This window comes from Xenopus tropicalis, chromosome 2 (assembly GCF_000004195.4).
Source record: "Xenopus tropicalis strain Nigerian chromosome 2, UCB_Xtro_10.0, whole genome shotgun sequence".
Taxonomy (NCBI): domain Eukaryota; kingdom Metazoa; phylum Chordata; class Amphibia; order Anura; family Pipidae; genus Xenopus; species Xenopus tropicalis.
The window spans coordinates 105,087,489-105,104,544 of NC_030678.2; the positions used below are offsets into that span (position 1 = coordinate 105,087,489).

Below are 17,056 nucleotides of genomic sequence, written 5' to 3' on the forward strand. Positions count from 1 at the left end.
ATTTTAGACTGGAGGTGCTTTTTATTATTAGAAATAAAGGAAGGACTGATTCCAAAATCTCTTACACTCTAATATTAAAGTTTTTAAGGACTGTACGATCTATTTTCCTGCCCTGAAAATTTGATAAGGTACTCGCACACGGGGTGCTTCATTAGCTAGCAGATCTCCACTCTCATGGGCAATGAAGCAGCTGACACTACCTGCCCTGCTGTGGTTGTGTGAATTGCCACATGGAAAATCACAAAACAAAAAAGGTAGCACTGTGTTAGCCAGTGTAAAAAACAAACACAAATACAAGAGTATTGTAGAAATGATTACCAGGGCGATCCCTGGTAATCACCTGAAAATGCATTTTGAGCGATTACCTTGGATTGCCGCATGTGTGGTGTATTACATGCAGCAATTCATATAAAAGTGAAGAAGCAGGCTTCATTACCTATGGGGAATGCCCAGAGTCGAGCATTAACTTAATAAAAGGGGTAGTTGACACGTTTATTACACGTTCTGCCTGCTCGCCACACAAAATGTCAAAGATGCACGTTGTACCCAAATATACACAATTCACTAAACAACACAAATGTTTGCGGCCACTACACCAAGCTTAAATATTTAGGTACTTTGCGGTACCTGACAATACTCTTGCATTGTGGGAAAATATTGCATTGCCTGAAAACATCAGGATATCAATATGTCTCAAATACAGAGCTCTGTAGTCTAAAAATATAATTCTACATTATAACCAAAACTTTCAAAACAATCACTTGTAAGTAGCTCATGCGTGAAATTAAAGAAACAAAAATAACACACGCCACAACAGTTGCTACACATAAAGACTACAATATCCGTCATACACCGCGCAAGTATCAAGCACCGTCACGTGGTAAGGAAGTATTTAAAAGCTTTTACTAGGCGGCGCTTTTGGAAGTTATTGGTGATTTGTTTATTGTGATGGAGGCTGAAAGGAGGCATCGCGCTTTGTATAAGGGAACTACCCCTCCTTGGAAGGAGACCTACAGAAAGGTGACGGGACTATTGTTGGTTTCCTTTTTATGCGTATATGGTTAAGCGCTTGGTATAAAAGTGTGTTCGCTTGTCCTTTGGTTTGCTCAAAGAATTGACATGTCTAAGGTTAAAATAGAAACCCTCCTGCAAAAATCGTGGAGAAACTACAGCAATTTCTATTCATATCATGGAAGTGTGAGAGTGTCGGAAAGTAATTCGTTATGCTTAATGGGTAATTTTTGATTAAAAGACTGCTTGAAATGCATAGTTGTAACGTTTTCGTTATTTGGGGAACAAATACTTCCCCTGCTACAGTCTATTGATGTTACATTGTACCTGTGTAAAGCAGGTAGCAGTATTTCCTGTCTACTAATCTGTAAAAAGAAATCTGCAGGTAATCCCTTTTTTTGATTTAATTAAAAAAATCCTGAATGTTATGCTATGCTGCTTTTATGTGAATAATTTAAGGATCAGTTTCCCTTTATTTCTCAGGATGTAAACCAAAGGCTCTTTATTTATATGGTATTTATCATACCCCTTTCAATAAAGGACTTGGTCTTCTCCTTTTTCAAAATGTTACATGCTTTCACTCAACCCATTAACTATGGATGTGCCAAATACTGAACCTTTCACAAGTTTCTTCTAAATTCTTCTGATTCTCTATTAGTTGTCCAGCTTTGAAGTCACATGACTATGGGTTTGGATCCAGTTTGGCTGAAAGTGTTTTCTACAGAAATGGCATGCAGTATGTGTTCAAAAAGCTGTTTTTTTTTTTTTTCTTATGGCATTTAGCGATGTGTTGAACGACTGAAGAGTAACCGTTCCAAACTCCTGGATAAGTTTCGGCAGGTGGGGGAAAGGATCCATGGAGGGGTTGGTGGCTCTTTCCTTGTGCAGGAGGTGATGGAAGAAGAATGGAAGGCGATGCAGTTTGAAAATGGGAGCTTTCCATCAATGTGGAAGAAAGAGGCCTTCTCCCAGGTAATCCGTTAAAACCAGATTTGGAGACTGCTGTTTGATGTAAATGCATCAGTATGTGGATCATGTGTTTTGTGCAGGGATTGGTACTGGTAAAGGACCCATATCTGACAACAAACTAATTCGGTTCAAGCTCAGAGGTTGGAAATGTGACATCAAAAAAATCTAAATGCAGACAGACCTAAAACTGACACTGACATTCTTCACCTATTATTCCCATACTCTTACTTGTAGTAATTTTTAGCACTAAGGCAGAGTTTTGGCATTGATAAGTGGATGGCTGCTCAAATGGTAAAGCAAGCATTTCTGAACAGTGGTCCTCTCCTCCTGTCACTACAAAGTCTGCTGTTAGTGGAGATTAGATGATTAAGCGCTGATGATTCATAAATATGTATTATGCTCTGTAGGCCAGGTAGGACTTTGTTCATACGAGAACTCTTGGGTGGAGCGAATATTAAGACATCTTGTCTTGGGAAAAGCCTTATGCGTTCTGTGCTCTTTGGCACTTATCGTGGGCTAGCCTTTTGTTCTATACAGGTAATGGATCTCTGAGGTGACTTTTAATATCCTCATTTACGGTTCTTAGTGAGGTAAAGCTGTTCTGTTAATTTTGGTTTTAGGCTTTAACCATTATGCAGGATCCTGATGAGTTGGCAACTTTTGAAGAAATAAAGCAAGAGCTTCTTTTGGAAGGTAACTTTAGCTCCCTCTTTCAGCATACGTTTTAGTCAGTTTCCTCCACTTGCATTGCTAAATTCATTGCACATAGCAGTGTATTTTCATAATGGTCATTCATCTCTGTTGGGGACCCGAAAACCACTTCTGCAGTTTCTATAGAATGAAAAAATTGACGGGGACCGCTCTTGGGCATATCTAACAAAATAGTTTCTGTATGCAGTAGTAACATGGGGAAACCAATTTTCTCTTTTCAGAAAAAGCAATGGTTGATGAATTTGAGAATATCCTACAGTTTGAGGAACAGTGTTTAGACTCTGTAGTTGGGCTCAGCACAGGAGATCAAATAGTGTGTCCTGTATGTAATCGGTATGTACAACCTACATCCTTTACTTTTAAATGAGCCTTTTTACCAATACTGGGTTAATATGCACTTTGCAGAGATCATTTAGCCATATGTACTTCTATTCTAACTCCTTAAGATAAATCTAGGCTTTGCGTTGGTGCAATAGTGTAAATTTGCCCAGTATTAGTAAATGAACCTGACAGTTAATGTATATTTACATTTTGTAAGAATGTTAAATGACGTGTGTATTTACAGGAATTACCTAACTGTAACAAGCTGCTTCATAGTTTGCCAGTGTGGTGTGTACATTAACACACAGGTAAGTAGGTCTATATATTTTTATATACATAGTGCTCTACATATTTAGCCTTGCAGTGTTAACAAGGGCCTCTAAATCCACAAACATAACAAACTATGTATACACTGTAGTTTGTTTTTTTTGTCTGTAAGTGAATGCTAAAATCACACACATCTACAAATTGCCCTTTTTGTGTTACTCATGTAAGTGTATTGTAGATCAGGGCTGTCCAACTGGAGGCCTTGATGTCCCCATCCATGGGATGGGGGCCCCATCTTGCCCATCTCCTGGTATGACATAATTGACTTCACTATAATTCTGGACCACTCATGTAGTTTATTTACAGCAGAAAGTACTAATGTGTTATTGTACTTTGGAGATAAAAACATTTTTTTATAGCAATATCTGATAAATCAAAGCTGGCTTTTATTTCCATGTAGAATGCCACTACCATGTCATGGCTGTAGTCCTGATTCATGTTTGATGTATATTTTCAGTCTCAAGGGATGAGCATAGAAAAACTGCATTATCTATTGGAGTCTAGCCTAACTGCACATGGGTACCATTGCACTGAGCATCCTGTTTTTTCAGTTGCCACTGAGCTAGGAGGAGCAGGCAGTCTGTTAATGAGCTGTCATGTAAGTATAATTCATGTGAGCATTAATGTAGCCCACAATTAATACTAATGCTCTTTATATGCATTTGACTTTGCTTAAGTGTGTGTATTATAGGTATTTATACCTTCAGAACTTCATCTTGTACCATCAAACAGAATATTTAAATAATAAATATTTTTGATTTTTAGGCGTGTGATGCAATGGTGGTCATCCTATAACCTGGAAGTGAAGAAATTTCATGCACAACTTGATTAGCACGGAGTTCACATTTATTTATATTTTCTATATATAAACATCTCTAAATGTTAAATAAAGGAAATACTTTTTTAAAGTTGCTTCATTGAAATTAACTTGTTTGCTTCCCCTCCCCCCTTAAAAAGCATGCTGTAAAATGCCCAATCACCCCACTATCCCTCGTCCTCTCCTCCATATATACCTGAGCTTCAGTACTAAAAATAGAGAGTAGAGCCCACTTAGCAATTTAAGAATCTTTTACTGGGAGAACATATATGTTTAAGCTTATCTGGGAGATTAGTTGCGCGCAACAAGGGAGATGTGTTGCAGGCGACTAATCTCCCAGTCTACCACTGCCCTAAATGCAGTTATCAGAGACAATTACTTGTTTACTTAAAAAGATTTTTTTTTTTTTTTCCATACAAATACATTATCATTTTTGAGCTATTTACCTGTGAAGTAAGCGGTTTCCTATGGCAGAAGCTAGTAGAGCCCCCACCACCACAAGGAGGCAAAGGCATTTTATTGCCAATAAACTAGTCCAAATAGTGCAAGCTAGAACGCTATATTTATTCTGCAGAAAGCTTTACCATACCTAAGTAGACAGACCTAGAAGGGGGGGGGGGGGGGGGAGAGGGAAAGAGGAGCAAATTGAGCAGGCCCATGCCCTGAAGGTTTTTTCAGAGAGCTGGAAATCTGATACAGAAGAACATGTCTACACAAAAGACAAGAAATCTTTGTTTTAATGTTTCTTTGATAGAGGACTCAGTGCAGCTTTTCTGTGAGTGCTTATGGCTGTATTTACATAGCCCTGTCTCATAAAGCTTACTTAGTTTTTACCTTTCCTTCTCCCTTAATTTGCATATCTTTCCTCCCATTTGTTCAAGATCTTTAAGGGTAAGAACCCAAGGAGCAGTTCAGTTGCCCGCTATAGATCTCTGCTATCGTGGGCAACTAATTGCTCTTAAAAATGGTTTTCCACCGCCAATTATAGAGGTTGGCGTTTTTTTTTTTTTGCATCTCTTCAGTAATCCGAAGTCAGGCAAAGTTTCCTCCTGCAGGCAGCTTTGGAAAATTAAGCGATGCAAAGGGCTTTTCACCAACGACTCCTATTGTTGCTGGTGGAAGGCCATTTCAGAGCGCTTAGTTGCCCACAATAGCAGGTCTATCGTGGGCAACTGAACTGCTCCGTGGGTTCTTACCCTAAAGTAAGTAGCAGCTCTTCCTTGTAATAGACTGTTCTGTGCCTGTAAAATCAGGCACCTAGTGTGTGGGAGTGAACAAATTTGTTTAAGTGAGCAGCTAAGTTTTGGGCAATTTAATTTTAAATAGCATGAACTATAGAGGCTATGTCCAACATGAACTTGTAGGCTAATGCCTTTGGCAGACACATACTGCTGTAGGGAGTGAATGAGGGGGTCACAGAGATCAGCCTTCAGTTCTGCAGTGGTGGGTATTCCAGACAAGCAGAAGCAGTTATCTCTTAAATGCCATCTCTTTACTTTTTTGTTTAACATTAGCTGTTTGGGAGCAAGTAAAGAAAAGCTTAATGTATATAGCCAATGAGAACTAATCTGCTGCTGACCAATAAGATTATAGTATGGGCAAGTCTAGGTTTGTGATGTCCCCATGCTCCCATGTGCTTATAACCAATTGGATCTGCAACTTGATTTATCATGCTGGGGGGAACATACTTTATAGTTTTCTTAGAGTTGTATTCACTGAAGGTGAACAAACCTTTTAAAGGAAAGGTAAAAAGTCCTCTATCAAAAAAAAAAAAAAAAACAGGATTTATTTGCCTGTCTTTTTTTGTAAACATGTTCTTTGGTATCTGACTTCCTTACTCAGAAAAACTCTTCATTCCAGGTGCCAGAGTTTGTGCTGCTCTCCCCCAACCCTTAGAAATGTGTAATCTGAGCTATGACTGCTAAGCTGCAAGCAGGAAGCTGCAATATGAAACAAAGCAAGCTTCTAGGGCTCTTTATTCAGGTGGTAAAGCTTTCTGCAGAATAAATAATGCATTCTAGGTGGCAAATCTATTGGCAGTAAAATGCCAAAATGACTTTCCTTCTTTTTAAAGCTGGACTCTCTGTTCTTTTCCACTGCTAAGAGTAAAGCTTTGCTGCCCCTCTAGACCAAATAACAGTAACTGAAAATGGTAGACATGTGCAGACCGGATGTCTTGAGTCTGTCCCCCATCCCAAACTTTTATTCTGATACCCTACCCTATTAATTTTGCTGGAGTATCTGTACACAACTTTTGCTGTAGTATTTAGAGCTAGCGTAAGGTGGTGAGGCAACTGCACTAGAAAATGCATTTTTTTTTTCGATTAGCCATACTGGTACTTTGGTTGTAGATAGATAAGTTTGCATCCATCAGAAAAGCATTATATGTACCACCTATGGTATTGGTGAAAGAAACAATTGGCCTCTTTATGAGATATTCTAAAAGGAAACCTTTCAACACACATTTGCAGTATATAACAGAGTGCCCCCTGCTATACTAAATTGCCAACTTCACTTGTGCTTTCTTGCTTTAATGTGTGCTGTTTTAAAATGGCTGCTGCCAAGTTAATGGGCAAACTTCCTCTGCCTGCTGAGATTCAAGCTGTGCCTGCGCTGCGGCTTCTGTAAATAAATGTATGCTCACAAACATGGCAATTGTGCATCTTCCTAATAGGCAGTAGGTAGTTTTTTTTCTAAAGGGGTTTTATCACCTACCTAAACAGTTACACACAGAAGGGATTGTACAGCACAGTAAAGGTATGCCTGTCCAATGGAGTTAAGATCTTTAATAAACTTTCCTTGTCCTTTTAAAATGGGCAGCAAATGTGAAAATAAAACCTTCAGCAAAACTACCACACGTAGTTAGAGACTGTGTACATCCCTTTTGAGAATGAGCTAAATGAATAGGGCTGATCATACTTTTTGCCTATTGTTTTAATTAATCTATGGTTTGTTATTTTTTGGCACTGAACAAAAATATGAAGCCAGATTCACTTCCTGTCATTGTCACTTACTGAACTGATAAAACTAGTTACCAGTCCAAAGAAAAGTCCCTGATTAATTACAACTATAGGCAGAATGTAATTTCAACACTTAGGGGCCCATTCATTAAACATATTTTTGTGGTTAAAATCACGATATGCCAAAAATTTGGAGTAACCACAATAATTTCTGATGTTCGAAAATGTCACGAAAATCGTTTATTGGTCGTACGAAAATATTGTGGTTGTGTTCTGAAAGTCACAATTTTTGGATCTGAACATTCGTAAACGGCGCAAAAACCTTTCTGGCTTTGAAACCTTCAATGTATGATTTTGGAAGCCTTCCATGGCACTCTACAGATCAAACCTGGCCAAAAGATAGCCACGATACCAAAGCTTGAATGAATTCTGAAATGGTTGTATTCTTTGCGAAAAATACGACTTTCTGTGGAAGTTAACGAAAACCACAAAAAAGTTGTGGAATTTTAATGAAATTATCGTGGACATAACGAAAAGTTCTATAAGTTGGAAAAAGATAAAAAATTTTCTAAAAAAAACTGAAGGTGTTTTTAGGTCTATGCTGTCCCTTTACGTATGAAAATGGTGTAGGCATATAAGGAAACAATACACAGAAATAAACTTAATTAAGTTTTAAGAAGTTAGATCTGTTTCTGAAATATATTTATTAAAAAATAATAGATGAAGCCTTACATAAGCAAAAAAACAAAAGGGTTGTCTAAACATAAGTGGGTTTAAGCAAATCTTGTTACATCAATAGACACCATTTTTGTTATGGATGATTTTGTTTTCTACATACTTTGACATTTGTTATAGAATGTAAAAAACAAAAAAAAAAACCTCTTGCCTTTTCACAATTTTAAATCTGTCCGATTTTACAACACATCCCACAGATTTAAAATGTCCATTATGCAAGATGACATGCAACAAGATCCTCCTCTGGCCGCAACCTTTAGAACAGAAGGTGATTGCTTCTCAATGTCTTCTTAGCATTTAACAAAGTCTTTAAGGTTTTCTAGAAACTTGATGTATTCCTGGTGCTCCAAAGCAGTGCTTAGTTCCACTAGCTCATCAGCAAAAGTATTATCCACTCCACGGTCAGCCAAAAAATCCATTAAGTGATCATAAAGGGCCTACAAAAGATTCAAACACCAGTAGTTAATATACAAAGTTATCACAACGTCTTTACCTGATATTTAAGCAGGGACACTGGTGCAATTATGACCAAGTCAGTAACCAATCATCAGAACAGTCTACTTAACATACAATATTTTAAACCAACAAATGGTTGCTAAACTGAGGCCAATTTAGAAGATATTACTGATGCATGGGGCAGGTTGCAGGACAAACTTAAGGTCCCTTCCTGCTCATGACATCACCATCTATACCTCAGCCTCTCCAGTGATATTACCACTACAAAGCCCTCCGCTTTAATATCAGACTAGCTTCAAGACAGTCTAAAGACCTCTAGACAGTACAAGATCCTGCAAAGGGCTATGGCACACAGGACAATTTGTGATTTAAGCAGCCAAAAAACCTATCGACTTCTATGCGAATCACTTGCAAGACAACTTTCCCATGTTTTCAGACAACTAATAAGTTAAGTACATAAGTAAAGCCTGTTGTTAGAGATTCACACAGAAGTCATTGGGTGCTTTTGCAGTTTATGTGGCCTACTAAAAAAAAACAAAAAAACATGGTTTTCAAGTACCCAAATCTGCCTTTGGTGCCATACCCACCAGGTGGGTTGGTCATGGATTTTGACATGAAAATGTAAAATGTTGGTTTAAAAAAGCTATACCAACCCAGTCAAGTGAATCAGTGTTAAGTGTATAGCTGTTCTCCTTCCATTCTGTATCTCCTGTGGGCTGAAAGCTAACCTCCCGAATAGTAAAAATGTCACTTTCTTCCTCTTCTTCCCCATGTCCAACCTTAATTTTGAACAAGAAAAAAAAACAACTTTATTTAACCACACATTTGTTTTGTAAAGAGGTTTATAAATAAAGTCATAGTCAGGAAAAAAGTAACAAGCATTCCTTGAGAAGCAATACTGAAAAATTGTGGAAGGAAGGCAGGATTTTTAAACTTTGCATAAACAGAAGGAAAGGTTTGTAGTCTGCAGGATCTTCATTCCCATGAGCATGCATACCCAAACTAGGGTACCAGAAAGAGTGCTATCAATTCTTTTAGAACCCTTAAAAGAGAACTATAGCCAAATGAAAGAAGTAGGCCTAGAGGGGCCCTTTTTGCAGATGTAAAATAAATAAATCACATTTTGACACAGTTCAAATTATTGGTGTGCTTCTGGATTTCTAATAAGGTTTTGGGCTTCTGTACCAGCCCAAGGCAAAAACAGTCCCTCAGCCCTCCAAAAGGTGCCCCCAGTAACTCCCCATTTTCTTTTTTGCTGATTAACAACACATGCTCTGTGCTGCTATCAGTTACTTAGGGCTTAGGGACAGACACACAATATACAATATATGGCAGCTCTGAAACCACTGCAATTAGCATTAGAATTTAATAATCAGACCTTTAGCATTAGCTTATATGACAGGCCAACCTCATTTTCTGCTTGATAATTTGGCTTAGCTTCTCAACAGCTGCTCAGAGCACACTGGTGTGATAAACTAGTGTTTATCAGCCCTGTTGCATCTCCCTCTATGATAGACCAACATAATTTTCAGCTTGATAATTTGGTACAACCCCTAAGCTTAGCTTCTCAACAGCTGCCCAGAGCACACCAAGCATGTGAGTGTCTTTCCCAGATGGGGAGCTCCTGTGACACGTTTAAAGTCCTGGATCATTGCTGCTATAGAGATGCTGGTCCAAGAAGTTCAGTATATAAAATATTGCGCAACTGTAAAGTGCTGGCTTGATAAAGGGCCCAGTGAGGCCCAAAAAATTGCCTTGCTTGATGTCTACTTATGAGCTAATTAATATATATATATATATATATATATATATATTATATATATATATATTTTTTTTTTTTTTTTTATTTTTTTTTTTTTTTTTTTTTAACAGATGTTTCAGATCCAAATATGTCAGCTGCACAGGCAGTCCTAATGCTAACTCACATTGACATTAGAATGGTTGCAGACTTAACTGTACATACATATAAAAGGATAACAGATAAATGCAAAACAAAACATTTTATATTTTAGTTGTGTGTACCTCATCCTCTGGATAGTGACAGTCAAGAACCAGGGTGTGGTTGGTATCCAGTTTTGTAACTTCTACAACAAAATTGGGTGTAGACACAAGCTCAGGCTGTAAAATGAAAAAAAAAGTTTTAATGTCAAATATATATGCTACACAAATGTAATTCAGAGACCAAAAAACTGAAGTTGCCATTGAATTTGATCTAAAACATATTATACTGATCAGAGATTTTTTTTGCTGATACAGTAAAAAATAGCACCAGGCTCCAACTTAAAAATATCCTTGGCCTATGCGCCTAATCAACTTTTGTAGAAAATAGCAGGGGGCACACCTGCATAATATTATATATAATTTGAAGTTCAAAAAATTTAGAAAAGTTCAACTTTACCTCATTCTCCTCAGCTTTCTGACCTTCTTGTGGCTCCTCATTAAAACTTGGTGGAATGCTATTGTTTGTGTTGAAAGTAACTGCAATCCTAATAAGACAAAATATATTTTCCAAGCTTAAGTAATTATAACTGATGCTACTTCAATATGTTTACATAGGATTTCACCAGTCTACCCACCATGCTGATTATATTGATGTATTTGGCCATTAAATGGTTAGCTGGTAATCTATAAGCTGTCACTACACTTAATATATTTTCAGACTCCCAGAAAATAAGTCTTAATGGGATAGAGGCACATTCCAGGTTTTAACAGGAATATATAAACCCTAGTGCTGTTATTCTTTTGTAATGTATGTGCCCACCTGCCTCCTCCAGCTCATCCCTTACTAACTTGCATGGCTTGAAGTTAAACATCTTCATGAGTGACAGCACACTTGGGGAAGGGACAATGTTCTGATAGGCTGGAGGACAAATGTTAACATCTTGCCTACGAGAACATCACCTCATCCCCACAATGCAATGTAAACCAAGAAGGAATAGGAGCAACTTGGCCATCCAGGAATATAGTCAACTTGCACCAATAATCACTTATATTTTGACACCCCTCAGTGATTATGCCTTTTCCTTCCAATTTAATTTTCATTCTCATTTGTTACTGCCTATTGCAAAGGTAAAATTAAGAATCATAAATCAGGTATTATGATAATGTTTCCCCTGAATTCCTTGTCTTGTCTTAAAATATTAGTGGACTATACATGAGCATGTATAGCAGATTATTCTGGTTTTGTGCTTAATGTGAATACATTACAATCGTATTCTACTGCACTTATATCTGAGGTCCAATGTTTAATCACTGAAGCAAGAATATGTTTCTTAACAAAATGCCTCTACATCAACCCAGGAAGATGAATTGGGTCAGTAAAAGAACAAGTCAAAATAAGTAGGTTTTTTTTTTTAAAACTCTGTACAGCCCCCAGAACAACATACCTTTCTCTCATCCAAATTTTAGTTTCCCTATTACAGTCAGTTCAACTACAGCATTTTTAATGACCTCCTTGTCTAGGGGGAAGCCCCCTCCCCTTTTTGCTTTCGGAGCACTCCTCTCTCCGACTATGACCTCATGCCTGATTGATTTTATTGTGTGCAGAGGCAGTGAGCATGCCCAGTAAGCACCTCTTTAAGGTCTTCATAGTGGAAGAGAGGAGAGCTTAGAAAGCTAAACAGGGCAGAGCTTCACATTAGACAAGCAAGTCAGTAAAGGAGATGCAGCTGCTTGTAATACAAAAACAAAATCAATTTTCATGGTTAAAACGTGTGTTATTCTGGGGGCTGTTTAGAGTAATTTTAGGGGATTAAAAAAATAAGGCTTACTTAAGAGGACAATATAATTTTTATCTCAAGTGGCAGATTCATCATATCATTTAACTATATGCTAGGATATAGGCAACCATCATTAGTACACTTACTTTTCACCTGATATTTTTCTGACCAGTTTAGCCTCTGTGCCATTGATGTCTAATTCCCACCCACCAGACATTTTGGGAAGGTTCTTATGTTTCTGGATCTTTCTCTCTTCTTTGATTTCATCTTTGAGAAATTCAGCAAATGCCTTGTCACCTACAATAAATATAAAAAATAAATCAACACATTTTAGGGGGGATTTGAAGCTTATTTTTCAAAACTGTGCATCAGCTTTCAGACTTCTAAAGAAACAACTTGATCATGCACACCTATTACACATTCTATACTACTTTTAAGAATTAAGTCTTTATTTTCTTTGAGAAAACGGGACATAGCAAACGTATCCTGCAAATGTAATTTTTTTTTGTAATAAAGTGAATATATTGTACTTGCCGATAACTTATATGTCTATATCTTACATTTTTATTCATGTTATACTGTTTGCAGTATCTTGTTTGGAATGAGCACTAAGGTAGTATATAAAACAGTTTTGGTTCCATTGGGGATGACTTACAACTCTGAAAGTCACACATGCAACATCATTCAGGAATTACACTAATAAATCATTTCACATCTCAACAATGACACAATAAAATATTTGTAATGTGCATATTCCTGCTTTATCTGGTCCCATAGTATTTTAGGATAATTTAATGTAAAATACCATCTAGGCAAAGGAAACACTGACCCGACAATGTAAAAAATATGTCCAAAATATGACACAAAGCCTGCATACTTGAGAAAGCTCTAGTGAAGAATTACTTGATTCAAAACAATTTACAGAAAGGTTATTTTTCATATATAATGAATCTCATATTCATGAAATAAAATGATTTAAAAAACATTTATATTATAATCTGATATCGAAACAAGCATTAAGAAAAACAAGCATTTTCAGTATGTGGATGTAGGCATACAAATGTCTGGGAGGCAGACGCGAAGAACAGACAAAAAATGTACATCCATGTCCCGAAGAGCTCACAGTTTAGTTGTGGAATGGTACCAAAACCCTGCCTTACATAGCGCACTAATGTAAGGGCCAGGAGAGCACTTACCCTCAGTGTGCAGTCCCCCACAGCCACAGGACACGGCCGGGAAGCCACGTTGAGGATGCAGGAAAGTCTGCCTGAGCCCCGGATTCCCCCCGAGCAAACATAATGAGCGTGAGAAGGATCGTCCGGTGCACAAAGAGCTCAGCAGCTGTTGGGGCCGTACGGCCGCTACCCGTGTGGCGGATAAGAGAGCTCGGGACAGTGTGGAGAACATGGTCCTGCAGATACCCACGTGTGTGTGTGACAAGAGGACACCGTGACACCCCTGACCTTTCACCTCCCGAAAAGGAGGCGGAGCACAGGAAGTGTCGTCAAGGTCTCCTTGGCTACACGCAGAGGTCGCTGTTGATTGCTTCTGTCTGTAAGGAATACGTTCGGAAGAGAAACCTTTGTTGTATATAGACGTTGTATTGTAACGCTTGAAATGAGAAATTAGAATCCAGTGGTTTACTGGTCACATAGACTGGCAGCTTGGAGAAACACAATGCTTGTACTTCTGAAGGGTCATATTTATTATAGTTTTGTGTAAGCCAACATTACCGGAGATGTTACCCTGTAGCAACCAATCAGTAGCTAAAGTAGTAGTTAGAGAACAAAAGCAAAGCTCTGATTGGTTGCTAGGGGCAACATCACTGCTGATGTTGGCGTGCATATTCTGCCCCACTGTGTACACCTGAAAACACCTTGGCTGAAAATAAATACAATAAATAGGACTCGAGCTGAAATGGCATTCTGCATATTGTTTCAGTTTAAAAAAAAATAAAAATCTTATTTTTTGCAGTTATAAAGTATGACTTTGAAATTTGGGTTATTTTTACTCAAATAAGCCGCTCTTTTCTTCTAAACATGGTTGTTTGTTCAAAGCTCTCCTTCTACCTGAACAAACAAACAGCTCCCGTCTGTAAGCAGCTGCCTTTGAGGTATATATCCTAATATGGCTCCTGGTTGTAAAGCCAGTGTACATTCCTCTTACTACACTTTACGGACACTTTAGCAAAATATTGGAACAGCACCATGTATTTGTAGATTGTAAGCTCTTTTGGGCAGGGCCCTCTTCACCTGTTGTATCAGTTATTGATTGCTTCATATTTTACTTTGTATCTCCACTGTATAAAACCCACTTATTGTACAGCGCTGCGGAATATGTTGGCGCTTTATAAATAAATGTTAATAATAATAATGTCATTTTTCAAACTAAAATTACTTTTTTTTTTTTAAAAATTGATAAGATAACATAAAAGTGGGCCCTCTGGTTTAGGGGGGGCCTTATGTGCCAGTGAAATCGGGCTGGTTTAAATTTACTGTGGGATTGAAGACCACATTGGCTTGTCACTGTGGCCCTTGCTCTGACGACTTCTAGTCTTTTCATTGTAATTTAATGATATATAATGATAGAATTAGCCCAATATTGCCCACCTTAGTGCAGTGATCTGCAACCTGTGGCTCGTAAGCAACATGTTGCTCACCGACCCCTTTGATGTTGCTCCCAGTGGCCTTAAAGTTTTACTCCAACCAAAGGCTCCTGCAGGCTTTCAGTCCACATGGGGCTACCAAATAGCCAATAGCAGTCCTTATTTGGCATCCCCAAAGAACTTTTTTCATGCTTGTGTGGCTCACCAACACTTTGCATTTGAATGTGGCTCCTGGATAAAAAAAAGTTTGGGGATTCCTGTTATAGTGTATGGCCATCTAAAGTTTAGTTTTGAGGCACTTATGTCACAAGTTTCTGAAGAAAAAGTGGTGAACAACACCACAGTGTGCAAAGTGTAATTTTAGCACAATCACCAAGCAGCCTTTTTTCTCCCTAATTTCCAGGTAGAATTACAGCAGATGCATCAAAATCAATTGAGCTAACACTGTGATACAAATCAGATTCAAATGTTGTGGAAACTTTTTCTGCCTGGCATCACTTCCAGTGATCACCATTAAAATTATATGTGCACCCTATTTAGGTGCTAACCTCATCTGTCCATTGACGCAACTTGCATTGAGACCCATGGCGCTACTGCCATGTTTAAGGTCCCCCTGCATCAATACATGCAGTTGCACTTATTTCAGGGCCAAAACGCAGCAGCACCCAGTGCAAATATATGGAAGTGTAAGGAGCACCTTTTCATGCAAGTATATTTACTGAATGGGTTTTTCCACACTACTGACTGTGGCCAATTTATAGTGGCTGCACAATGCACTTGCAGTCATAAATCTGATCTGATTTGTGGTCTGCAAGCAGGACAGGAATTGGGTGGGATTAAGAAGGCTTTGTCAGATCAAGTAGCTAGGGCAGATTGGGACATACCCAGGCATGCAATTTAGTTGGGCTTTTTTTTTTCTCTTGTTTGGGGACCAATACTGCTTGGTTGGTAGGGCCCATAACCAAACTCCCAGGTAGGCAAATAGCCTAGGGTGGGAGATGCAACAACACATCTCTGTGACATTGGCATAATTGTTTATTATTAAATAGATTGCTAGAAAGGCATGCATCCAATTTTTAACCCAACCAACAAACTAATTTCCAAATAAAAATCTTTGTATTCTTGTGTGTTAAATATTTTTATATACCACTGCATATATTGCTTCTCTTGCTATCTTTTGTTATTAATTGTAAAGTATATCTACTTAGAGCTTTACTTTGACTTTCAGCGGAACAGCCTCTGTGAGGTTTGTTTTTTCTTATAAAAAAAAAAAATATATATATATATATATATACAGTCTTTTGGAAGCCGGCACTCTCGTATAACAGGACACTGAATGCCCGGGTGCAGTATTGCCAAAACCAAAATGTATAGATAAATGAAAAAATGCCGCACTCACGGGACTTACTAGTAGAAAATGGTGATTTATTTCTCACAGCATAACCCTGACGTTTCGGCTGTGTCCACAGCCTTTCTCAAAGTGAACATAAGGTACAAAGCACTCAACATTTAAACTCAATATGGCGCCAAAAGTTACTGATGACGTCATACATTCCATCAAAGTAACCTCCCAAATGTGTATGTGCCCAAAAGGTACATAAAAGCAAAACAAAATCGTTATATACATAATATATACAAAATAAAATGGCAGAGAATGAACCCCCACCTACAGGAAATAGTGCGAAAGTATAGCCAAAAAGAACAGTGAAATTAAAAAGGATATTGCCCGTAACCTGTATCAGCTGAACTATAACTCACCGTTAAGGGTAGAGATTCATCCAGCACGGTAAAATAAAAGTAGCAGGCGAATTTGTTTGCGTTACTCCTGAGTTAGTAAAGGCAAAGGATCAGTGGACCGAACGTATACCGAAGCGGTAGCGCTAATGAGAGAGACAGGCGCGCTTGTGTTAGCCGCTCAGTAACCACACTGCAGGCGCGTTGCTATGGCAACCAGGACGCAAGTTGCGCTCCTCTCAGGTCTCCAGAGGCCGTATACAATCGCGTGTTCCTGCGCACTTAGTACAAAGGCACTGCTCTGTCCCCTTACCATCCATTAAATGGGTGGAAAAAGTCATAGGTCATAAGCGGGGTGTACGGGTATGGAGGGGTGGACTCTAGTTTAGTGAGTTATCGCAGATTATAGCCGCGACCCTCACTTACCCACAAATAGTCCCCCAACCTTTGAATATTAACCCGTGCCTATCGTTGTGCAGAACACGAAGCGGCATAGATACTGGGATTCGTACAGGAGCATAGTTCTTACAAATACATCAGAAGCCATAGTGTTTTCAATTGTTTAAGTAGGGATCGCCAATATATGTTTTGCTAATACAGGTTAGGGTGCTTAATAATCAGATCACCACGTGACAAATTGAATTAAAGTCAAAAGGACGAAAAGGAAAAAAGAAATAGAGAAGAGACAAGT

General features: G+C 38.3%; 2 protein-coding genes across 2 annotated transcripts; one reads left to right on the top strand and one right to left on the bottom strand.

Annotated features, from left to right (window-relative positions):
• The first annotated feature begins 931 nt into the window (after positions 1–931).
• rpain (RPA interacting protein) lies at positions 932–4,251 on the top strand. The gene is given in 7 exon segments (NM_001126782.1): positions 932–1,020; positions 1,795–1,983; positions 2,601–2,673; positions 2,913–3,024; positions 3,257–3,320; positions 3,797–3,937; positions 4,105–4,251. Coding segments are annotated over 7 exon segments (681 nt in total). The 5' UTR covers positions 932–948; the 3' UTR covers positions 4,135–4,251.
• A 3,530-nt stretch (positions 4,252–7,781) lies between these two features.
• Positions 7,782–13,558, bottom strand: c1qbp (complement component 1, q subcomponent binding protein). The gene is made up of 6 exons (XM_002936822.2): positions 13,223–13,558; positions 12,173–12,323; positions 10,706–10,793; positions 10,330–10,425; positions 8,961–9,086; positions 7,782–8,288 (listed from the first exon to the last, which is right to left on the bottom strand). Exons 1-6 carry the CDS (start codon positions 13,431–13,433, stop codon positions 8,142–8,144), a joined length of 819 nt encoding a protein of 272 aa, XP_002936868.2. The 5' UTR covers positions 13,434–13,558; the 3' UTR covers positions 7,782–8,141.
• Positions 13,559–17,056: the final 3,498 nt, after the last annotated feature.

Excerpts from the sequence above, each read along its gene's own strand:
- c1qbp (XM_002936822.2), bottom strand. The coding sequence starts at position 13,433 with ATGTTCTCCACACTGTCCCGAGCTCTCTTATCCGCCACACGGGTAGCG. Across the intron at positions 9,087-10,329 it reads GTCACTATCCAGAGGATGAG|GTTGGACATGGGGAAGAAGA; the intron begins GTACACACAACT and ends TTCAAAATTAAG. Across the intron at positions 8,289-8,960 it reads ACACTGATTCACTTGACTGG|GCCCTTTATGATCACTTAAT; the intron begins GTTGGTATAGCT and ends AATCTTTTGTAG.